Source organism: Symphalangus syndactylus, chromosome 2 (assembly GCF_028878055.3).
Source record: "Symphalangus syndactylus isolate Jambi chromosome 2, NHGRI_mSymSyn1-v2.1_pri, whole genome shotgun sequence".
NCBI lineage: Eukaryota > Metazoa > Chordata > Mammalia > Primates > Hylobatidae > Symphalangus > Symphalangus syndactylus.
Window position 1 is genome coordinate 106803013 of NC_072424.2, and position 25664 is coordinate 106828676.

At 35.7% G+C, this 25664-nt stretch overlaps 1 protein-coding gene across 2 annotated transcripts in view; it reads left to right on the forward strand.

Moving 5' to 3' along the window:
* LAMA2 (laminin subunit alpha 2) overlaps positions 1 to 25664 on the forward strand; it is a 625547-nt gene that overhangs the window by 184887 nt on the left and 414996 nt on the right. For both annotated transcript variants that reach the window (XM_055263701.2, XM_055263709.2), the window contains exon 4: positions 23136 to 23378. In XM_055263701.2, the coding sequence (XP_055119676.2) occupies positions 23136 to 23378 (243 nt within the window). The remainder of the gene's footprint in view (positions 1 to 23135; positions 23379 to 25664) is intronic.

Sequence of the window (25664 nt, forward strand, 5' to 3'; positions counted from 1 at the left end):
TCCTTGCATTCCAGGGTTTTCAAGTAAACAATTTAGAATAGTGCAAGTTCATGAAAAAAAAAAAACAAAACAGCATAAGATTATAGACGGTGATGAAAGAGGTAATTTACATCTACGTTCTATGTATACATTTTTGAGGAAGTAGTATTTGAGCTGAGAATTAAAAACCAGAAAATACCAGTCATAGAAAAATCTGGGTAAAGTTTATTACCAGCAGGAATAAATGTGGGGTGCTGAGGAAAGGAAAGAAGGCCAATGTGGCTGGAACCTAGTGATCAAGAGCAAAGGTGGCATGAGATGCTGTCACGGAGGTCTCCAGCTCTTCTTAGCTCCTGAAGGGAGTAGTCAGTGATGATAAAGAGTTTATATTGCATTCTGGGTATAATGAGAAACCTACAGTGGTATTTAAGCAGGTGTACCATGATTTCCTTTATCTCATTAGAAGTACCATTCTGCTAAATGGAGAATGATTATAGTGAGATAAGTGTGAAAACTAGGTGGCAGTCAGGAAACCGTAGTACTTTTTTATCGAAGAGATGGTAACTTGGACTAGAGTGGTAGTAGCAGAGAGAAGTGGCAGGCTGAGATTTATGTGGAGTTCGGCATCACCCGACTTGATGGTGGAACAAATGTGGAGAGTGGGGCCGAAATGTTGACTCCTAGGAGTTTGGCCTGAAGAAATTTTCCTGAAATAGTATGGATTGAAGGAGGAGCAGAATGGAGATACTGGGTGGCAATTAAGGGTCTGTTTTAACATGTTATGTTTGAAACACTCGAGTGGTGCCGGCCATGGTGGCTCACTCCTGTAAGCCCAGCACTTTGGGAGGTTGAGGTGGGAGGATTGCTTAAGCCCAGGTATTTGAGACTAGCAAACAGCCCGGACAACAAAGTGAGACCCCCATCTCTACAAAAAAAATCAAAAAATTAGCCAGGCATAGTAGTCCCAGCTACTCAGGAGGTTGAGGGAGGAGAATCACTTGGGTCCAGGAGGTCAAGGCTGCAGTGAGCCATATTCACATCACTGCACTCCAGCCTGGGAGACAGAGCAAGACCCTGTCTCAAAACAAAACAAAAAAATTATTCAAGTGGAAATATTAAAGGGACAATTGGATTTATCAGTCTGGAGTTGAGTGATACGCATTGGGAAAGAGACTGTACTTAACAGTAAAGGCCTGTTTACGATCATTTAGAAAGCAAAGTATAGAGATAAAAAGAGAGCCTATAATTGAATCCTAGGCACTTCAAATTTAAAGGTGGTAAGATCAAATACATCAAGAAAGAGGGTATCTTCAGCTATGGCAATGCAGGTGCTGTGAGGTACAAATTAAACCACTCAGGTCTTGGAAATACCTAAACATAGAGGGAAAAAACACCTAAATTGTAATGAGTATATATTAAATTAGAGAATCTTTAATAAGAGGTGAATGGCTCCAAACACAGATTTAATTTGGAAGCTGCCACCCTAGTAATACCTGCTGGTGTTCATTTTATTTATGTAAACACACAAATGTTGACTATGTAATTTTTCAATTAAGGAAATAGCCAATAAAATTGTGTGGAAAAAAGATAGTGGTAGCAGATAATAACATCTTCTACTTACTAAAGAGATTGTGTCTAAATATTAAAAGTAATACATTCCCTTGCCAAAACACATCATTTTTGTTTGTTTTCACAAATATTTTAATGTGGATTTTGAGTCAGATTTTCTTTAGGAAGGTCATGGTAGATTAATGTCAAATTTGCTGAAACAATAAACACAACAAAAAGAAAAATCAACCTTGTAATATAGTACAACTAAAGAGATCAGTTTTAAACACTAATGAGGAGTTGCCTCTCGGCACTGGGTCATTATGATTATACAAATATAGTAAGTTAGGTTCATGTTAGAAAGCAAAGATGAATAATCTTCAAAAGGCACAGTAAATAGTCAATTTAGTTGTCTACCTTCATAGTATTTACTATTTCCATACTAAAAGCTTACAGTGTGGGCTAGAATATATGATATTCATGTAATAATATTTAAATTGAATTTCATTTTTTTGCGTCTTCATTATCCTTACCTCCACCCTCCTCAATGAATTCATCTCACATGATAAGCTTTTCCATCCATCATTGTGAAGAATAATTTATTTACTTAATGATTCTGGAAACAGGGGAATGTTTATAAAATGAAATACAAATATTAAGAAATGGAATGGGCAAGTAAAAATACGTTTTCCCACTGATTTTAGAATATACTCAAGAAAATTAACCTAGTGACAAAATAGATTTAACTTATAAGCTAATTCGTAAATTAATTGCAAAATTTATCATAGTACACATAACTGAGATTTTGCAGATTTTTTTGTAAATAGATAACATCCTGTTACAATTAACAGATCTCCATCAGCTGCATTCGATTTCAAGTTGCCCTGCTGCCATTGTATACATGCACATAGATAAATATGTATATGTAGTGCAACACAGATGAGAAGATATAAAGTTGTTTTATTTTGTTTGAATATGTAATACAGAGAACCCTATGTAATGTATAGCACCTTGTATATCTTTCTTTCAAGAGAACCTCATAGGATTTCCAAATTCTTCACTGAAATAGCTCCTACTTCTTATATTACCTTTTGATATGTCAGAAAGATTCCTTTTCTGGAAGCTGTTGTTCTCATCCACATCATTGCACAGGCTGACAATCAAGACACTATTTCTCACTTTCTTTAAAACTAAATCAGGATTTGGGGGAGTGGAGGGATGACTAGGCAGAGCAAAAGGATTTTTAAGGCAGTGAAAATACTCTGTAGGATACTATAATGATGGGTACATGTCCAAACCCACAGGACGTGCAAGGCCAAGAGTGAAGCCTAATGTAAACTATAGGCTTTGGGTAATTTTGATGTGTCAATGTCGTTTCATCAGTCATTACAAATGTACTACTCTATTGGGGGATAGTGATAATAGGGGAGGTTATACGTTTATGGGGGCAGTGAGTGTATGGGAAATCTCTGTATTTTTGTTTTTCTTTTTTGAGACAAAGTCTCGCTGTGTTGCTCAGACTGGAGTGCAGTGGCACAATCTCGGCTCACTGCAGCCTCCGCCTCCAGCATTCAAGTGATTCTCCTGCCTCAGCTTCCTGAGTACCTGGGACTACAGGTGCGCGCCACCATACCCAGCTAATTTTTGTGTTTTTAGTAGAGACAAGGTTTCACCGTGTTGCCCAGGCTGGTCTCAAACTCCTGACCTTAAGTGATCTGCCCACCTCAGCCTCCCAAAATGCTAGGATTACAGGTATGAGCCACTGCACCTGGCCAAAATCTCTGTATCTTCCTTTCAATTTTGCTTTGAACCTAAAATTCTCCCTAAAAAATAAAATATTAAAAAATAAAAGAAACCCTATGTACCCTACTGACTCTTTGTCAAAGATTATCTATTTTTTTTCTCAACTCATGCAATGTTTAACACTTTGGACCACATTATCGCTTATGGTTAGCCTCTTATAATATGCTATGGCTATTTTTTAAAAAGTCATGGTAAAATTACATAACAAGCAACTTTTTATCTTAGCCACTTTAAAGTGTACATTGTTGTGCAACCATCATCACCATTCAGCTCTACAATGCTTTTCATCTTGTAAAACTTGAAATACTGCACCCATTAAATAATAACTCCCCATTCTCTCCCCTCAGCCCCTGGCAAACACTATTCTACCTTCTGTCTCTATAAATTTGATCATTCTAGGCATGTCATACAAGTGGAACCACACAGTATTTGTCCTTTTGTGACTGGCTTATTTCATTCAACATAGTGTCTTCGAGATTCTTTCATGTTGTAGCATGTATCAGAATTTCCTTCATTTTTAAGGCTGAATAATATTCCAATGTGTATGTATAAGTAGACTCACACACACGTTCATATATGGTACATTTTTTATCCATTAATCCATCGATGAACACAGGTTAATTCCACCTTCTGGCTATTGTTATTAATGCTATGAACATGGGCATGTGGGCTTCAATCTTTAAGGTTTCAGTTACTCATGGTAAACTGAAGTCTGAAAATATTACGTACAAAAACAATTTTAAGAGAGAGAGAGAGAGGCTACATTCACATAACTTTTATTATATTATATTATTCTATTCTATTTTTTATTAGTTATTGTTAAATCTCTTACGATGCCTATTTTATAAATTAAACTTTATCAAAGATGTGTATGTATAGAAAAATACATTGTGTGTATGGGCTTCACGCATTGAATGAGGGTCTTAGGATGTATCCCCTGAGGATAAGGAGGAACCACTATAATTCTACTGTTAATTTTTTGAGGAACCACCATATTGTTTTCCATAGTGGCTGCACCATTTTACATTCCCATCGGCCATACACGAGGATTCTAATTTCTCCACACCCTCGCCAACACTTTTTTTTCTGTTTTTTTTTTTTTTTTTTCTTTTTAAATAGTTAGCATCAAATGAGTGTGAAGTGGTAGCGGTTCATATTTTCAGTCATCGTTTTCCAATATTTCTTGAGACAATTTTGAAAAATTGTAAGAGATACAAAATAACTTTGATGTTGGAAATAATAGCAGTGAAGAATGCCCATGTAAAATTTGAGACTCTTGAAAAATGAGAGATACAACATTGCATTAAAGGAAATTAAATCCTGGACAATTTTACTTAGCTTATAAGTACATATATAACACATATACAAATACATGTGCCTATAGGTACATATAAAATACATCCTTTCTAAATTAGGCTATATTGTCAGATACCTGAGAAAATTATTATCTTTATAGCCTCTGTGATATGTCGCCAATGCAAGTCCCATGATAACTCAAAAAGAGTCAGTTAGTAAATGAACTCTTTTATTATTTGGATAAATTACAGATTTTATAATATAAATGTAACTTATGAATGCTTGTGTCTGGAATTACAATAGACACATTTTTATCTCCAGGGAGTTACTACTGGCACTTTTTGAAATCCTGTTTTGTCCTAGACACTGGACAAAATATTTTAAATTATCTTATAGAAATTTTCAACTCCGTAAGAAAGTTACTATTATAATTAGAACATTTTGTATCACAGAAATTAAACAACTTCCTCAAAATGACACAGTTAGAAAACAATAGAGCACAAGCTAAATCCAGTTCTTTCTGATGTCAAAGCTTGCCCTGTATACTCCAGATGACCTGAACCTTAGAGCAACTAAAAGCATCAGGGTCTGTCTGATGTATAATTGTGAGAATCTCACTAAAAACAAAATTAAATTACTACAGAAGAGTCTTAGGATTTAAAACTCTAAAAAGTGAAACTTAGGATTTACCAAAAATGTTTCTAACTTCTCAAATACATGTATGGATATAACCTGAAGTGCTGGGTTGACTACTAAAATGTCCATATGAACTTACAAATTTACAAGAAAAAAATCAAAGTACCCCATCAAAAAGTGGGTGAAGGATGTGAACAGACACTTCTCAAGAGAAGACATTTATACAGTGAACAGACACATGAAAAAATGCTCATCATCACTGGCCATCAGAGAAATGCAAATCAAAACCACGATGAGATACCATCTCACACCAGTTAGAATGGTGATCATTAAAAAGTCAGGAAACAACAGGTGCTGGAGAGGATGTGGAGAAATAGGAACACTTTTATACTGTTGGTGGGACTGTAAACTAGTTCATCCATTGTGGAAGACAGTGTGGCAGCGACTCCTCAAGGATCTGGAACTAGAAATACCATTTGACTCAGCGATCCCATTACTGGGTATATACCCAAAGGATTATAAATCATGCTGCTATAAAGACACATGCACACCTATGTTTATTGTGGCACTATTCACAATAGCAAAGACTTGGAACCAACCCAAATGTCCATCAATGATAGACTGGATTAAGAAAATGTGGCACATATACACCATGGAATACTCTGCAGCCATAAGAAAGGATGAGTTCATGTCCTTTGTAGGGACATGGATGAAGCTGGAAACCATCATTCTGAGCAAACTATCGCAAGGACAAAAAACCAAACACTGCATGTTCTCACTCATAGGTGAGAACTGAACAATGAGAACACTTGGACACAGGGTGGGTGACATCACACACCGGGGCCTGTCTTGGGGTGGGGGGAGTGGGGAGGGATAGCATTAGGAGATATACCTAATGTAAATGACGAGTTAATGGGTGCAGCACACCAACATGACACGTATACATATGTAACAAACCTTCACGTTGTGCACATGTATCCTGTAACTTAAAGCATAATAATAAAAAAAGAAACAAAAACAATGAAATGTCCGTATGTTTTCTTGATTTTTTCCAAATGTTTTGAAGAAAGTTATTGTATTATTAAATGCTATTCATTGGTCAATTTAAGTAATCTTCTTTTAAGAAATCATTCAGAAATTGTGGGTCCTTGATCATAATTCTTTTTGGGTAATTTCAATTGCAATAGGCTAAACACTGTGCTGGAAGATTTGAGAAAGATTATCATTGATCCATTTTGTCAAAATCATTTCCGGAAGTTTAAGCCCTTTTTTCTTCATTTTTAGTGTGATTCATTGATTTTCCTAAGGAAGAACATTTAACTTCTCTCAGTAATCACAAGGAATACCTGCCTGAATGTTTAAGTACCAACAGAGGATTCAAAGTTCTTATTACTTATAAGCATTAAATGAATTCAATACTCCGAATTTTATAGAAGAAGGATTTCTGAAGATAGAAAATAAGGATAATTTTTAAACACAAGAAGTCACATGCTTTTCGTATCATTATCAATGTGGAAAATGCTGAAACAACTTGCTATTAAAAACCATTTATCAGAAACTTGTTTAATTAATATGTCAAATATCTAGGTTTTTAAGTCGTATATAGCAAAATATTCCTAAAAACATATTGAGAACTTTAACAATACATTTTACATTTGAAATGAAATTAGTACTGGATGATTGGATTAAAAGCCAGTAGAAATTATGTATTATCCTATTTAAATGTAGGACTATATGAGTTCTTGGTAATCCTTTTTCATATTTTTATTACTTTTTCCAGTACCTAAGTGGATACTGGTGACTGGCATATAATAAGTAACCAATGAATAGATATTGAATAATGCATTGCTTTGCTCAATTTTCTCATCTCTGAGCTTTCCTGTCTGTGTTACTGTAACATTACTTTCTTAATTATATTCTCTCATTCCACTACAATAATATTACAGAAGTTATTCCCTGATTAAGAATAGTATAAATTGACAATCCAACCCTCAAATGAAATTTTTTGGTAATCCGAACGTTTTAAACATCCAATAAAGATATAACATGCTAGTTCTCCAGCAGGCACCCATTTTCAAGTTTCCAAAAGTTTCAACAAAAGCATTTATATGTTTCTCTATCGATTGCATAACGTGGGGATTCTGTTTTGGGAATGCACATAAAGTATATTATATTCTGAACTGTAACAAAATAAGACTCTAATTTATTCACAGTCCTTTTTAAAGTTGTCTGTATTTTTGTTTTCCTGAGAAAAGTCTTATCTTTATAGCCTCTCTGTATATTGAATATCTTGAGACTAGCTGATTCTCTTGATTTTTTATTAAAACTTCGAATTCCAACTTCATTCGTGAACTGCATTCTTATATTAAATTGCATTTCATCAAACAGCTTTCTCTTTATCTCTTTAAAATCATTACCTTTTATTATTTTCAGTATGCTTTAAAATTAATGCTTTTAAATTTTATTCTTGAAACATTTGGTTTTTCCTATTGATTGTTTTCCTCATATATATCTTGAGATTTTAGTCTAGGTTTTATAACAAGCATAGCTATATTTACAAATATTTTTTCTATAAAGTTTTTAATATAGATTCTGATTTTTTTGTCTTATAAAAAATAGTTAACACCATTAACATTTGGATTTATTTCCGTCTAGTTCTCCTCTGCATACACACACACACACACACACATACACACACACACGTGTACACACAAATACATATATATATAATGGGCAGCACACCAATAAAGATAAAAATAAACTTTATAACGTTTTACATTTTTTAACTGGATATTATATTGTGAACATCCCCATGTAACTGCATAGTATTTGAAACTTAGTTATTTAAAAATTAAATTGCAAACGTATGATCTTATAGAGTATTTTCCTGCTTCCAAGACTTCTTTGGAACTGTGGACTCCCTGAAATGCCAGGGTAACATAAGCGAGACAGAACAGCTAGCAGAACCTCAGGGAACACCACTGACTTTATGGTGTTAGCCAGTATCATGAGAGCCCACAATGTTGCCTTTCAAACCAAGTGATACATTTCTGTCAATAATTAAATTAATTTGAAAGTACACTGCCATTGCATTTGCAATCTTCTTTCTTTGTCCTTTATTCATTGCAATAATAAAAACAAACAAACAAAAACAACACCAAATCAAATGACTGTTGGTGGGGGAATTATAAGAATAGATGGGAGTGAAGACCCAAACTGACTTTACCTCCAATTCGAAGATTTTTATCCACTAATCTAATCTCTCTCTCTGTTTTTGTTAAAAGTTTCAAAGTAGATGTAGGTTCTCTTGCCAACTTGATACTCGTGTTCTTTCCTTTTCAAGATTACATAAAAAGTATAGCTTAGATCCGACGTATCAACCTGGAATAGATGAAAATATCACTACTGATTATAACTAGTATTTAACAAGGCTTAATGTGGACCAAACACTGATCCTAGGTATTTCATATGTATTATGTTTTGTAATCCTCACAACTTTATGAGGGAACTATACGATTATTTCCATTGTCCAGATGGAAATAAGCTGGGTCACAGAAAGGTTAAGAAACTTGCCTAAGTGACAGAGCCCATTTAACAATACGCTGCAACAGTCTCTCAACCAGCAGTTCCACTTGAATGTCTTTCTGATGCAGCATCACAAAATTTATAGCTCAAAACAGAATCCTTATTTCCTTCCTCAAAACATGCACTTCTCTCAGTGAATAGCACCATTCTTAAGCCAGTTGTTCAGACAAATAAAAACAAACAACCCTGGGAATCATCCTGGATTATTCTTTTCTTTTCTTGCCTTTTAGTCAGGCCCTGTGAACTCTACCTACAAAATATACCCCGAAACTGACTACTTATCTGAACCGCTATTATCTTTATCTAAGCCACCATCATCTCTCTCACCAGAGTCACTAGTATCACCACATATCTGGTATCTCTGTTTCCACATCCCCTCTCTATAGCCCACTCACCAAACAGCAGCCAGAGTAATCTTTTAAAAATATACATTAGATATCATCACCCCTCTGCTCTAAATCTCCAAATCCTCCAATGGCATCTCAGTATATGTAGTCTGAAACCTATACATACAACATCCTGTACAGCCCACATTACCTGACCCTTGTGTGATTCGCCAATGTCATAACTGACCACAATCTGTTGCTCCTATTTTATTCCGGCCACATTGGCTTTCTTGAGATGAACTAAGTTTATTCCTGCATCAGGGTCTTTATACTTGTTCTTTTCTCTGCCTTAAATGCCATTTCCCAATATCTTGACATGGCTTCATCACTTGAGTCACTAAGGTCACTGCTCAAATGTTACCTTCTCAGAAGGTCACCATTTTTTATAGAAACGTCCACCTAAAATTGTATTACCTATTCATTTTCCTTGTTTGTCATTGCAGCGTTATCCTGAAAAATGTTTAACAACTTGTTCTCTCCAGAGGATTTAAAAAAATAAAAATAAACATGATTTAAAGTGTTAGCCACTTTCCATGGTGTAAATACTCCCTTCATGACTGATTTCAAGGACCAATATGATGTTATTGGACAAGGAGTTGAGAAAAGATACACACGATTAGATTTTGAGAGCCAGTGCAAACTGCACCGCAGGTGTAGTGCCTGTTCAAATTTTTCTTTACCACTCTATATTAACACCTAAGTTAAAGTCCGGCACAGTAAGTAATGTGTTGCTTGATAATATTTGTAAAATAAATGGATTAGTGAACAAGTTAATATGTCACTCTGTGGTCTTTAAAATATATATGGAAATGCAGAATATTAAAATCTGTAATACATATTTTGAAAAACAAAGGTGAGAGTAATGCTAGCCAAAGTAGGTTTGACTGCAGGCACAACTGTCCTTCCCATTCTTCTTAATTGAAGGGTCACCTCAGTCCCCATTTGAATGTTCTCTTTTCAACCTCCTAAAAAGATTACTGAGAATGTAGATATTTAAATGTATTCTGTTTATCTTTAAATAATTTCATTTATGTTTAAGCTGCAAAAATTGATCTGAAGTTAGTCTGGTATATTGTGTACTTTAAGCATTTGATACATTTCTAAAATGTTGTTCATGTCAAGAATATCTACAATTCAAATCATGACCTTCTTTTGGCTTGTGTTCTAATTTTGAAGTTTCTGACCTAGACACAAAAAAGATTAACTCAAGGATTTTAATAGTCGTACTGTTGTTCTTCACTTCTATCAGTGATGATATTTGATAGTGTAATATGCTGAGCAGGCAAACAATGAAAAAGTCCCCTCCATGCAAAATGTATGTAAAATCAGCTTTCAATAAGTGAACAGTATTTACTACCTGCTGTTCCTTTTCACTATTTGCAGTACCATTCTTAGACTCACTGCAGGCATAAACCCTGGGATAAGGAAAAGTTAAGCCTCCATTCTTCATACCTCTAATAAGGCTTTGCCAATAGCTGCAATCATTTTACAACCATCCACTTATGTTTAGGTTTAACAGAATCTTGGCTTCATAATGAAACACTTCATTAAAGTATTTTTATGATATCTGTTTACATATATGTTCATAGTAGAATTGCATGGTGTTCTGTTATCCAGTCTTTGCCATTCACATGGACTCAGTTTATAGCGTCTGGTTATGCTACTGAAGATCTTTCTGCTTTACCATTTGCTGTTAAGTAATTGTAGTCAGACAGACTGCCCAGGAAGCCCTATGGACTCAGTTTTATCCCTTGGGTATCACAAATGAGGAAGAGTTTGATTCCATATTGGTGAAATACTACTTCTGTTTCCTAAAGATATGTTGTTTTCTAAGATTTGCTTCTAGATTTTGTGATTAAATGTTTTATTGGACAGGGATTTCAGAATCAGAATTTCATGACATTTTGTCCTACTTTAAATGGAAATGTCTATAGGCTTTTCTAGTGAAGGCTTTTACAAATCATGTTAAGGGATGATTGAATGCTCACAGCAGGACACCTGGCATTACAGAAAGTCTCCAAAATTATTCACCCTTTTGGGGACAACTATAACCATGATTTTTTGTGACACTCATAACCTGTTGAATTGGAAAAATATTAATGTTAGAAATCTGTTCTCATGTCACTTTTAAAATTCTTTTTCTTTTTTGCCTCCTGTAGCATGAGTCCTAGTTTGGCTAAACTAGACACTTGATTTTATCCAGTGGTGACATTTTTTTTTTTTTTTTTTTTTTTTTTGAGACGGAGTCTCACTCTGTCGCCCAGGCTGGAGTGCAGTGGCGCGATCTCGGCTCACTGCAAGCTCCGCCTCCCGGGTTTACGCCATTCTCCTGCCTCAGCCTCTCCGAGTAGCTGGGACTACAGGCGCCCGCCACCACGCCCAGCTAATTTTTTGTATTTTTAGTAGAGACGGGGTTTTACCGTGTTAGCCAGGATGGTCTCGATCTCCTGACCTTGTGATCCACTCGCCTTGGCCTCCCAAAGTGCTGGGATTACAGGCGTGAGCCACCGCGCCCAGCCGGTAACATATTTTTTAAAAAGGACTTTTACTCTGTTGGAACCAATTAGGCCAATGTGAGGAACTTTGGAAGGACCATAAGCAGCCAAACTTGCTAACAGCAAAACGTATTTTTCTGAAGGCAGCATGAAAAGGACGGAGGAGTTCTCTAAGTAGTGTGAGTTCCACGGGTCCTTCTGAGCTTCAGAAATTCAGCTCTCAGCACTTCATAAATTATTTCTGACCTGATGTCACTGAAGTTGTATTATTATGTGGTTAGTATCAAATTCGGAAAAATCGAGAGAAAATACAAAGAGAAGAATTTGAAGGGTGATTCTTGTAAGAATTTTATCATGTCCTCTTAAAAATGGTAGCTTTTCAGAAATATTTGTTAACTTTTGCATTCCATCTTGAGAAAATGTCTGTATAGTTAGATGAGCGTCATCTCCTATCCTTGTTTTTAAATCACATCCAAAATGACATCAGGCTTGCAGCCGCCTCGTTTTTTCCTTTCATTTGTACTCTTCACACTTCATTGGCAATTGAGGTCACCACTTTAAATTTAGGGTGAAGGCTAAAGGCCAGCTTGACAAACAGTTGGCAGAATGCTCTCTTTTGCAAGTCTTCGTTTTAAAGAAAGAATGTGTGATTTAGAAATATTTAAGATTGTCATTTTGGTAGAATTTTCTATCTATCAATGCAGGGTGCAGCATCCCTATTTATTAATGTTGTGCTGGTTAGATATGTTCACCCATTAGGTATGTGCAGAGGTACCTCAAACCATCTGAGAGGTGGCATCCCATTTTTCATAATCTATTCAATTGAATTTTTAAAATAACTGAGCATCTTTTATATACAAGACATTAACAATATTCTATGGTATCTACTGCTAGCAACTTATAACAGTTTTGGTGGTAAAGGCAAACTTGCTTCATAACAGAACAAAATTAAATTATCAAAAAGAAATGCTCAGTTGTTAATTTAAAATATAAAATGAGACATGAGAATAACCTTAGGTTAGAAATTCAGATGTAGAAAATATCTGTATAAAGAAGTTAGCTGAAATACTCATACGCATGAAAGGTATTTTGCAAAAAGCAAAAGTAGACAAAACTGGATCTATGAAGTTGCTCTATAATGTACTAGTCAGGTGAAGTAGCACAAGTTACCTAGTGTGTCAGTTTTCTTTTGTTAACACAACATATTACCACAAACTTAATGGCTTAAAACCTCACAAATTTATTATCTCACAGTTTAATAGGTTAGTAGTCTGACACAAGTCTCACTGAGCTAAAGTCCAGGTGTGGGCAGTATTGCATTTCTTTCTGGAGGCTCTAAGGTAGAATTCATTTTCTAAAATCCATTCATTTAGGAGAGAAGCTGGAAGAATCAGTTTCTACAGGCTACCGCCATCCCTTGGCTTATGACCCCTTCCTCCATCTTCAAAACCAGGAACAGGTTGAATCCTCTGTTGTACCACCCTAACCTCTTCTTTTGCCTCCCTCTTTTCATCCAGGATTATCCTTTCACCTCAAGGTCTTTAACTGAATCATATCTACAAAGTTCCCTTTGCCATATAAAGGGTCATGTTAACAGGTTCCAAGAATTAAATATAGATGTCTTTGAGGGACCATTGTTCACTCTACCATAACTAGCCTATCTCATTTCAATTTTCTAATCAGTTAATACCTGTCTCTTAGAGTTCTTGTTAGCAGAAACAAATTTCTGTGTAATAAAGTGCCTGGCAAAAAATAGATCCTAAATAAAATGTTATTTTCCCCAAGGAAAAGATTATTAGGAACTAGAACATTGGGACACACCTTTGTTTAAAAAGCTCTAATTAACAGGAACCACAGCAGGGGCACACAAACAGGGGTTGGAGAGAAATTCAGTTAGTGCTGTCTTCTGGACACTCCTTCTATCTTCATTCTCTCCTGTGCCATTGTTAACCTTCCATTTTAGGCAAGGAGCTGTATTAGGAAAATGTGGTTTCCTTTTATTAAAAGAAAATCTCTAAATTATTAATAGATATTACTTTTCCAAAGAAAGTTTCAGAAAGGAGAAGAACAACATAATCAAGATCTGTGGACATTTTAAAGATGAGGATGATGGAGAAAGACTGAATTTTGCAAGCAGGTTATAATAACTCCTGAGAGTGATTATAATAGGGCGATTAGGTCATGCATGGGCTACAAGGGATTAAATAGAAAAGGAGTGGGAAAGTAATAAACAGCAGAGGATACAGGCTACTCTTAAGAAATTCCCTAGAGAAGGATAAGAAATTGGGGCAATACATAAGCTTGAAAATAGATGATATTTCATTTGCAATAGCTAAAATTGACTAAGAGTTAACTGACTCTGATCTGTTGAAAGAATTCATGAACCAAGATCAGAAACTTTCTTCTGTCTTTGATTTGTTATTCTACTCTGTTAACATTATACTTCTAACACTTCCCATTACTACAAATCTTTGCTATTATTCCCCAAATGCTTTGAACTAGAGTGATTCATTTATGTGTGTAATGTCATAAATTGGAGAATGTGTAGGTTCTTCTTACCTTGGTAACTACGGAAGAACAAAAAACAAAGGCAATGCCGGGTATTTCTCCAGGGTGAATAAATTTTAGAAGGCAAATTTAAACTGTCATATTTCTGATTGCCTGTGATTCACACCATTGTTGTACTCTGTGACGGTTTCATTGAAAGGACTGTCATGATCCATGAGGGACTCAGCCTACCTGCTCTTTTACCAGTAGCTGGTGGGAAAGCCGTGCTGTGCCAAGGACTTATTCACAGGAGGCAGGTCAATCTTTTGAAACCATGGATTGTTTCAAATGAGAGAAAAATATGTGAGAAGAGAATAGATGTCAAGGGTAGTGCTAAAGACAAGGAAAATGCTTGCCTGGGTTTTCCCTGCAGCTAACGTTGTTAAAAATGATAGCAACTTAATGAAGCATGGAGTACTAAATGCATTAATAAGCCGAGGGAGGACCTTATTCATTCCAATTTGGACTCTGCTCACTCGTGTTACTCGTTTTCTTAAGACTGGACTAAAATTGTGAGACCTTATGGGCCAACAATACACTTTAGAGCTGATAATTAATTTGAAAGAATTATTAAAGCATATTTCTTGAGCAAAGAATGCAGTGTATTCACAGTAAGAGGCAGAGTTAACCATTTAACAAGATAATTAAGAAAATGCATTAAATGTTTGCTCTGTAAGAGCAAGCACTAAATTACCAGTAGTAGTAATATTATTATGTGAAAGGGAATCAATAGTTTGTTTATTAAAATGAGATGTATTAGCGAGCTTTTTTATTCTGATATAAAAATTTTCAAATATACACAAAAGTATAGAGAATACAATGGACTCAAATGTACCCAACACCCATCCATAAGTATTAACTCAGGACCCCTCTTGTATCAGTTTTCAACTCATCCACATCCTACTCCACCTCTCCAGATTATTGGGAAGCAAATTCCATATGTATTACTCGCTTCGTAACTACTTCATTATGTATCTCTGAAGGATAAGACTTTTATAAAGGAAACCATTGTCGCATCTAAAAATTAATACTATTACTACTGATCCTTTAATATTAACAAATATTTACTCAGTATTAAAATTCATAGACCTGCTTCCAAGTTTTTTAAAAACAGTTGAATCAGGATTCACAAGAAGTCACATACTGCATTTGTTCGATGTATCTAGGTCTCTCAGTCAATAACATTTTTACTTCCTTGCAACTTATTTTTTTGACGAAACCGCGTTGTTTGTCCAATAGTGTTTCTTACATCCTGCATTTTGCTACTTAGGGTTCCTGTAGTACTGTTTGCATATTTCTCTACTACTATATTTCCTGAAAACTGATAGGTAAATTTAGAGAGTTACTCTGATTCAGGGTTCATATTTTTGGCACAACCACTTTATAGATTGTGCTATGTGCTTCCATCACACTGCAGAAAATACCTGGGTGTCTCTTTTTTGGGGATGTTTCTGGTCACTGATCAGCATTAATGGCCACAGGTCCATCATTTTATGGGGGCTCCCTTCATAGTAAACTGCATAGTAAACTATACACAGTGAACCTTGTGGTAAACTGTAGCATCCTGTGTACTATAGCAATTTACTCCATGTTGCTTTTTTCATTTAACAGTAAATCCCGCTATTCATTGCTCTTCCATCTCAGGGTTTTCTTGCTTATTATTGCTTGTTAAAATTCTTCCAAATCACATTTATAATCAAGTTGTTCGGCACTATGGAAAAAAAACTAACCTTTTCATGAAAAAATGAAATTGCATTACATTTATATGTTCTCTTAGGGACATTGAAAATAACTCTTGCTATTTTTCAGAGCTAGACTTTGAGATTTGCTTTCTTGCAGAGTGAGATAGAGAAGTCCTTCAAATACTGTCCCTTGAAGAGTTAGGCATTGATTTAAACCCTTTAGAAAAACAATTTCAACAAATAATTGAAAATGCTCTCTTCAAAGGATTATCATTAGTCATCCAGTTAGATTATTATTATTAGGAATTCTGGGGTGGTGGAATAATTCATTTTCCAATGTGTTACCTTCTCATGAGTTTAATGTGAGTATAAAAAGTCTGTTTTAATTGAGGGCAGAGTATTTCTTTTTCTCTTATAATACAGGAGCCGGTTACAACACAGGAGGTGAAATGGCCTGTTTGCTTACCTGCAACTTCAGAAATTTCATGCTTAGCAATTAATTGCAGTAAACACTTGCAGGGGTAGGGGTAGGAAGTTGGATAAGTGGGTTGCACTTAGTAATTCAGTGACAATTACAAATCGTTTCACTATGTGAAAGTATTTGAAGTAAATTTACCAGAAAATATGGGTGGGCAATCTCCTCCTGAACTCCCCACCACATTATTCTAGGTTTATTGAAGTAAATGTAAACTTATAAGGGGACATAAAACTCACACAGAAAATAATAATTAGACATATTTCCACATTAATGTTTTCAAGTTTAAAACATCATTTAAAAATTTTATCACTGATGCTTGACTTAAACAAGTCCAGTTATAGCATTGTCAGAATCTGTATAAGTATCTCTTCAGGGAATTTTTAAGATGAGAGTGAACAACAATTTTCTGAGATTGCCTAGACATTTTTGTTACAGAGTAAGAGCCAGGTTCTATGTGGCTTAGGTAGGGATGGGGCTTTAAGTGAATCCTCTGTTGTACACAGACTTAATACATTCTCCATTTTAGCCCACTTTTCACCTCTGCTTTCATCAGACCTACCTCGGTGAGGTTCTAGACTTCTGCTCTGCTGCAACCACTCAGTACTTTAGGCCATGACCTCCGCTCTCCTTCCTCAGCAACTCACCATAGACTTTCTGGAAAAATGCTAAACCCTTGTCATCCTTTTCTTGTTATTGGTTTCTATTTTCTTTCTTTCTTTTTTCTTTAGCGTCACAGGGGAAGAGCTGATAATCACATTGGCTATATGTATCAACTCAAACAGAGAGACATTACCTGCAGTTCTATAAAGATTCCCAGATTATTCCAATGGGTATTAAGCTTGAACACATGATGTCTATGATCCTTTCTGGTTCTGATATTGTATAACTCTCATCACTTAATGAAAGCCACCATTCCTATTTGGATAAATAAGATAATTGAAAAACACACTATTAGAACTAAGAGTACAGATGGGCTTTCCAAATATATTAGAGATGGCATCACAGTACATGGAAATGTTAAAATCCATAACATGGGCAAGAGCACATACTAGAAAAGTGCAGAGCCTCTTTAGAAGTGAAGCATTTTTGTTCCATGTACATCAATTTGCTATAGGAGTTCAGGTACAGAGAGCAATGTGGGAAGGAGACGGAGCTCAACATTGAGCAGAAATTAGACACATGATGTTCTCTTGAGAGGTTAAGAGAGAATAAATAGAAGAGAGCAATTCAGGTCCTATGAGAAGGATAAAGCATTGTCTTCTGTAGAGAGTGACCTTCATTAATATTTTTATGGCTTTTATGGAGATCAGCCTAAGGAAACAAGTCCTATGGCCTTATTACATCATTACAGAATCACACTTTGGCTGGGTCTCTTAACTGCGTTAACAGTGGTGCTCAAAAGTCTCTGTAAATCTCCAAAATACAATACTCTTTAGTAGCATTTCTTAGATTTGTGATTCTTCTGGGGAAAACGGATCTGGGATACAATGGGTTCCCGAGAATCGTAGTAGAGGATTTTTTTTTTTTTTTTTTTTTTGCTCTTGTTGCCCAGGCTGGAGTGCAGTGGTGCGATCTTGGCTCACTGCAACCTCCGCCTTCTGGTTTTCAAGCGATTCTCCTGCCTCAGCCTCCGGAGTAGCTGGGATTACAGGCGTCCACCACCATCCCCGGCTAATTTTGTTTGTATTTTTTAGTAGAGACAAAGTTTCACCATGTTGGCCAGGCTGGTCTCGAACCCCTGACCTCGTGATCTGCCTGCCCCAGCCTCCCAAAGTGCTGGGATTACAGGCGAGAGCCACCGCGCCTGGCCGACGATTTTATTATTATTATTTTTTAATCAAGACTTAGCAATGCATGTGCTAGAAACTGGTTCTGGTTTTCAGGCATGACATGGGTATAGGTGAGCTAAGATATTCAGCTGCAGGGAAAGGTCTAGAGTAGCTAGAGTTCCTGGGCTGCTCACTTCCAGCTATGAGGGCTCCTGCACACTGGTAAAAACCCCAGTGCTATAGAAATATCATTTTATCTTAGCCATGATGTTCAAAAGATTGGAAAGCATAACTCTATGTGATGATCATTGTCTGTTGCTTATTATTTTGAGACTAAAGGATTCTTTAGAAAGACCCTATTCTCCATTTCCACACTAAATGAGATCAAGTTCTTAATACTCTTCTTATTATAGGAGGAACATCTAATTCAATGCTACATCAGTAATTAAATGATATTTTGTTAGATGACATGCAAATGAGTAACAAATGGAATATGAAATAGAAAGTTCCCTTTGTTACATAAATTGTCAAACACTAGGTATTGTTTTTAAAGTTATTTGGGATTTTTTTAAGCCACCAAGTTTGTAACAAGTGCCCTTCAACAGAAAAGACACTTGGATGTCATGAGATGTTCTCTTAGGTTCCTCAAAGCCTAGCAGTCATAGCATTTTAATACTTATTAATGGGGTGTCTGCCTTCCTTGCTGCACACCAGAACAGATTGGGGTGGGGGTTAATCATCTGGAAATGAGGTATTGTAGCTACTGATTTTGAAGGGTCTTTATAATGAAAACAAGACACAGTTAATAAAAGTAGCATAGAAAACGTTAGAGAGTTATTTTATTAGGGCCATTAAATATTTGGAGCACAGTACTTAGAAAACCGCTGTTAAAATTTTTACAGTTACTCTCTGAAGCCTGCTAAGAATACTGCTATTTATTACATTTTTAATAATGCTATTCACTACATTTTAAAAGTTTACTCAAAAACTACATGACTTTCAAGTCATTTAAGAAGTCCGAAAGAAATTCCATCCCACAAATTTAATTAATTTTGTATGGAATGTGAAAGAACCCATAGAAAATAAATGAAAGAGGGATATTGTTTTGAAATGGGACTCATTCAGTGTTCTTTAAGGCGGTGACTGCTTTTCCATGTCACTTACTGCTGGCAGTTATGTTGAATTATAGAAAGAGTCTGTGGGGTCTCTAGTAGAACTTCTCTTCGTGGATTATTTTTATCTATTATTCCAGAGCCAACACAGGAGCTATGAAGTCATAAATCCATATTGTAGCTGCATGAGAACTTGGCCTTATCCCATATTTGCATGCTGAGTGCTTTCTAAGCAAAGTTCTTTATCCATAACCTTAGTGTAGTCTTATTTTTCTTAGTGAGTACCTGTGATCTCTAATATGCTTTGTTGTCTCTCTTTTTGTTTTATATCTTTAAAAAATATCTCTAAGTTTTTATTTTTTCTGGAAGGAAACAGGTTCACTTGGAATATTTACCTAGATTCTCTCTTTCGCAAGAACACGCAGTATTTTGTATTCATTATCTCATTATCTCCTCCCTGGTTGTGTCTTTAGAAAAGAAACAGTGGACAACAGAGGGTAAAAGAGTTTAAGTAATTTTCTCAGCTCACAGAGACCTAATAGGGCAAACACTCCAGGAATGTATGCCTTAGTTCCTGCAGATGACAATATATACTAATTGGGATTCAAGCTCTAACAAACAGGAAAGACCAGTGTCAAACTAATAACCGTAACATGTAAGCACATTACTGTGCTTTTGGCTATCCAACTAAATGTAATAAATATCAAATGCCCACCGTTTCAGAAGAATTATAATAAGGAATATAGCATCTTTAACCCATTTCTCATTTGCCCGAAGAATACTTGCAGACGGCACTTGTGGCTGTAGTGTTTACCCCGAAATAACTTGTGGTTTACTGTCCTAACCTTATCCCCAAAGTTTGCCACAAAATATCTCACTTATATTATTCTTTTTGCATTGCTCTAGCATACTGACTTTGGAAACAAAAGACATCATTCTATTTATAGCATTCTGTGTTTGATAGTAGTATTTCCATATACAAAATATAGTAATTATTGATTGCTGAAATCAAATACTAGAAAATACAGCATTGCTATATAAAAATTATTAAATTCTGATCATCATATACATTTCTGTTACATTAGGATTAGAGATAAATTTTATTTAGAAATAACTCTAAGAACAGTTTTTATATTTTGTTTTCACATTGAAAATAAGTCAGATTTGCTTCAGCCTCAAAAAAACGTGTTTATGTAAAATTAAATGAGTGCTGGCAGTGATTTGTACGTTTTTTTTCCTAATGGGAAATGGGTTATGGGTTAAAGATGTACAAGCTGGCCAGGCACGGTGGCTCACGCCTGTAATCCCAACACTTTGCGAGGCTGAGGCAGGTGGATCACCTAAGGTTAGGAGTTCGAGACCAGCCTTACCAATATGGTGAAACTCCATCTCTACTAAATACAAAAAAAAAAAAAAATTAGCCAGGTGCAGTGGCACCTGCCTGTAATCCCAGCTACTCGGGAGGCTGAGGCAGGAGAATTGCTTGAACCTGGGAGGCAGAGGTTGCAGTGAGCCAAGCTTGTGCCATTGCACTCCAGCCTGGACAACAGAGCAAGACGCAGTCTGGAAGAAAAAAATTTAAAAAAGGTGTAAAAGCTAGAGGCCCTGGCCTCTACAAGTCCACAATTTAGTTATTCTTCTTCTTTATCATTTTAAGACCTTGTCAGGAATACTTTGGGATTACCAGTAGTTAGGACCAGGATATTTCATATTTTATAGTAGAGACAACTCTATCTGTGCATTTTATAAGATTAATCAATTGGTATGTTTCTTGGTGAATTTCTATATAAAGACATTCTACATGATGAGTTGTTCAATATGAACTGTCTAAAAAACAATTCCTTATGAATGATACCTAAAAATGCATAAGTAGCAGATATCTTTTATAAAGGTTGATGTAACATGTTCTGTGTTGTTCCTACTTTTGCCCTTTCTCTGTTACTTATTTTACTTTGTCTTTATTTTAAAGATAATTTTATTTAAAAGTAAAACATTTGTGTTCATACAAAAAATATAGCAGAATGCGGGACGGAAAATAAAAGTCCTCCTCTTTCCTTGACTTCTAAAGGTGGCAGCTTTAATATGTTCACATAGTTCCTCTCCCAAAATGTCTTGGCGTTTCAAGCAGTTACAGACACATACATAGATACGTGTGTATATCTGCAGTTATACTTATCTATATGCCTTTGTAAATATAAGTTCATCAGTATTTCTCACCTGCAGTGATACTCAATAAAACAGAACGCTCAAAGCCCAGACCCCTCAGGACAAATATCTTGGCTGTCCTTGCTATGCTGGGGTCAATCAGATGGTCTCAAGGGAGAGGAGGCATTTGGGAGGTTGGGCAGCAGTGATTTGTCAACAAGTGCAGAAGCATTTCAGTATTTTATCCACTAGTTGTTCCACAACTGTGCCTAAAAGGCTAATACTAACCCTACTTTGACTCATTCGATGGGTGATTTCCCCTCCATGGCTCTCGAGCATGCATGCATTCAAGTAAACATCTCAAAGGACTAGCATCAGAGCCACCTGTATTACCCCATTCCATACCAATTTTTATATTTTTAAATCTAGTCCCTTAGGGTATACCATATATCCTATACATGTGTGCATGAGCTACCATGTCAAAACTATGAAGCAGATAAAATGTATTTCTAGAGCATCCCTTTCAGGATCCCCTCTGTAGCTCAGCAGGCCTTTTCATCACATTGTAGTGAGCCTGTCCTCCCAATTGTGCCCCACCAGTGACCTCATCCACTTAGAGCTTAGAGCTGCCAAGCTCTGATACCTCATAGCATTTTCTAGTCAAGAACATATCATACTGTTTTATTATTATAGCACTTTTCATTTATCTCACTATTACAATATATTAACAACCCATTGATGGTGGAATAGTAATTTAAACTAATTCATATCTGTCTTTCTACCTAGAACATTGTACATGAATATCATTCCATAATGTTTCTTCACTATTCTTTTGAACTACATTGGTAAAGACACAGATATGCACTACCACAAAACATCTAGAATATTTCTTTTTTTACATCTTCAAATTCTATACAAATTTGTAAATAGAGCATTGCCACATTCCTCTCATTGTCACTCTGTTGACAGTAACAATACCTCTTTATTTCACCCCTTTTCTTGCATGTTTACCTTTTGTAAAGAGAAGGTACAGAAACCCTTCATTTAGTGTGTTTCAGGTTCAATCCGTTGTCTTCATAACACTGGAATTTCTCCTCCATTATTTTCTATTTGGGGTTGTAAAGGAATGGACATTTATTGAGGATTTACTGCCACAATGCTAGAACCACAATCTGAACATAGGAATGTGTTTATGTTGTTTTTGCTGTACCATACTAACTCCCTCTAAATGGCACTTTTTTGAGGATTATGTGATATAAGTAAACATGTTTTCTAAACTGTCAAGCACTATTCACATTGGGAATTTCTAGCTTGTATTTTACAGTCTTTAACACAGTAAGGTGAGTAAATTGGTATGTACTATTAATAAATGTTTTAGGTGGTAATAATTATAATGGAACTTTAAACATCAGGTGAAATGTTGCCAATGAGTTGTTACTAAAATCCAGTCTTAATCCATTTCTTTTAAAGCCATGGTTGTCAAAACAAAACATCACTTCTTAGCAAAAAAAGTTATTAAATATGAGCCTGTAATAGTAAAATCATTTCAGAGAACATTATAAGATTATAGGATAAAATCGGAAATAAAATCTACTGTAGCATTTAGACTTATATTTGACATAAAATGATGAGAATATTTGGGAATTCAATGTTACTGTTGTTATTCTTCCCTAGGTGTTCCAGATCGCATATGTGATTGTGAAGGCAGCTAACTCCCCCCGGCCTGGAAACTGGATTTTGGAACGCTCTCTTGATGATGTTGAATACAAGCCCTGGCAGTATCATGCTGTGACAGACACGGAGTGCCTAACCCTTTACAATATTTATCCCCGCACTGGGCCACCGTCATATGCCAAAGACGATGAGGTCATCTGCACTTCGTTTTACTCCAAGATACACCCCTTAGAAAATGGAGAGGTAAGATGAGAAAACTCACCATTTAAGCACATTTAAGACGGTGAAATAGGCCTGTCAGAAAGACCTGAATATATCAGTAAGTAATGTCAGGGAGATTTTAAAATAGGATTTAGCAAAAGTACATTTAAATGAGTTATTAAATAAAAAAGAAAAACCCGAGGTGATTAGAATTTTAACTACCTTCATGTGTCTCCCATCTCCAGTAAAGATCAGAGAAGAGGAAATAGGTTTAATCTGGAAAGTTAATGATTAATTTTACATATAAAGAGACTTTCTCAACAATGAGGATTGCTAATGATTAGAGAAGGACTGGAGACCTTAAAGGTGGCCTTACATTTGAGTGTACTTTGGTCTGAAGATTGGAGACAAAAGAAATGAATTTGTGAAGAAATGTAATCCACATGAAAGACCCAAATGGAAAGTAATTCTTTCAATCTTTTGATGTTTTTCTGCTGTCACCACATACGGCTACAGTGGGGTTTCTTCCCTGGGTCAGGCTTTGTGGAACAGTAATGTGCAGGAAGTCTTAGGTTCTCAGTGATGTGCAAGCTAGGTTATATGCTTAGTTCAAATATGTTCTACTTCTCCAGTGTCTTTCATCCTGTGGTTAAGATTTTAGATTCATTCATTGATTTTAAGCCTCATATTCTAACCATGGCTTCACTTGTTATTAGTTTATTAGTTGTGTGTGGGGGCGGGGGGGTTGGTTTTTTTTTTCTGTTTTCTGGCTTAGTTGTGTGTTCTTGATCCAGTTACTTAAATTCTCTGCACCGCAGTGTCATCGCCCATAAATCAGGAATAATAATAGTTCTTACCTCATATAATTGTCAAGAAGATTAAATGCATTATTGTATTTAAAGCATTAGAACAATGCTGAAATGCACACTAAATACTCTGTGCTGTATTTATTGTTTTGTTGCCATTAAGGAAATAATAACCATTACTACTATTATTTTTATTATTATCCTTAGTCTTCTCTCAAATACCCAAACTTTGACTTAGTGACTCTCTTGGATTATCCAATACTTCTTTAGTATATTTCCCTAACTTGTCTCCCTTTAGTATATGTGACCCACCTCCTTTCATCCTACCTAATTATGTACATCTCCATTGATACTCATGTCTGATATTCTCTCCCACATAGTCCACACATCTGAAGCTTGTATCATCATTTATATTTACATTTTCAGAAGACCCATATTCACATTCTATCATGCCCACGCCAGCCAATCTAGGGTTATCTCTAAACAATTCTAGGGAAAATTAGGTTTTTGGCATAAATCTGTCAGACCCTTATTAGGCACTATTTTTATATTAATGTATACCAGTGCTTCACTATATTTCAAATTCCATGTTCAAAAATACCAGTTTTGGGGAAAAACATTCCAAATGGTACTCTCAGCAGAAATCTCAATCTGCCAAATGACAAGGACTCAAATGTAGTGAGTCAAACAGCTGTTCAACTTGCTTTGTGCCTGGAGGCATCCAATTCCTGGCCAGTTGGGCCTGAGGATATGGGAGTAGGGAGTGCAGAAAGAGTTTTGAGTAGAATTTTTATTGTTTTTTGTCCTAGATTCAGTTTACTTGAGACTATTAATTCTCTAATATTTTAAGACTATTCTATACCTTTAAAAATGATTCAATTCAGAAATTTATTAAGCAATATAACATACACTTAGGCAGGTATGTAACATGCATGTCACAAGCATATACCCTTCCCATTCTCTCCCTTCATTAATAATGGTTCTCCATTCCTCAAACCAAGTCAGCCTGCCCATATGAAACAAAAGACGTGTTTGTTAGTTAATTAGTTTCTTTAATTGGCTATATTGTTTTCACTCCTAAACAACACTTACTAAAAACTACTTATTGATGGTAACTATTAGGAGCAACTGACTGAACTATCTCTGTGACATGTTTCCTTACATCTATTTGTCACTCATGGGGAAGTGGATGAAATAAGGAACAGAAAGTAATTCAAAATATTTGCAATAGAATGATAAGATTGAAGAATAAGAATTAAATTCACACCTCTCCTAGGCTATCTATTCATTTTATATAGCTTACTTTGTGGAATATGTTACTTTTTTGAATAGACAGGTGATACTCTCCAAGACTCTCAGCTCAATGATAATATAACTGAAATAATAATTGAGTTCTCTGATTCTCAGGTAAATATTTCATCCATAATCTGGTAAAGACTAGAAGTTGACTTTTAAAAGTTGACAATCGCTAAACTTAAAAATGGTTCAGAGGAGATACAGTGTTGCTGGATCTAATGTAAGT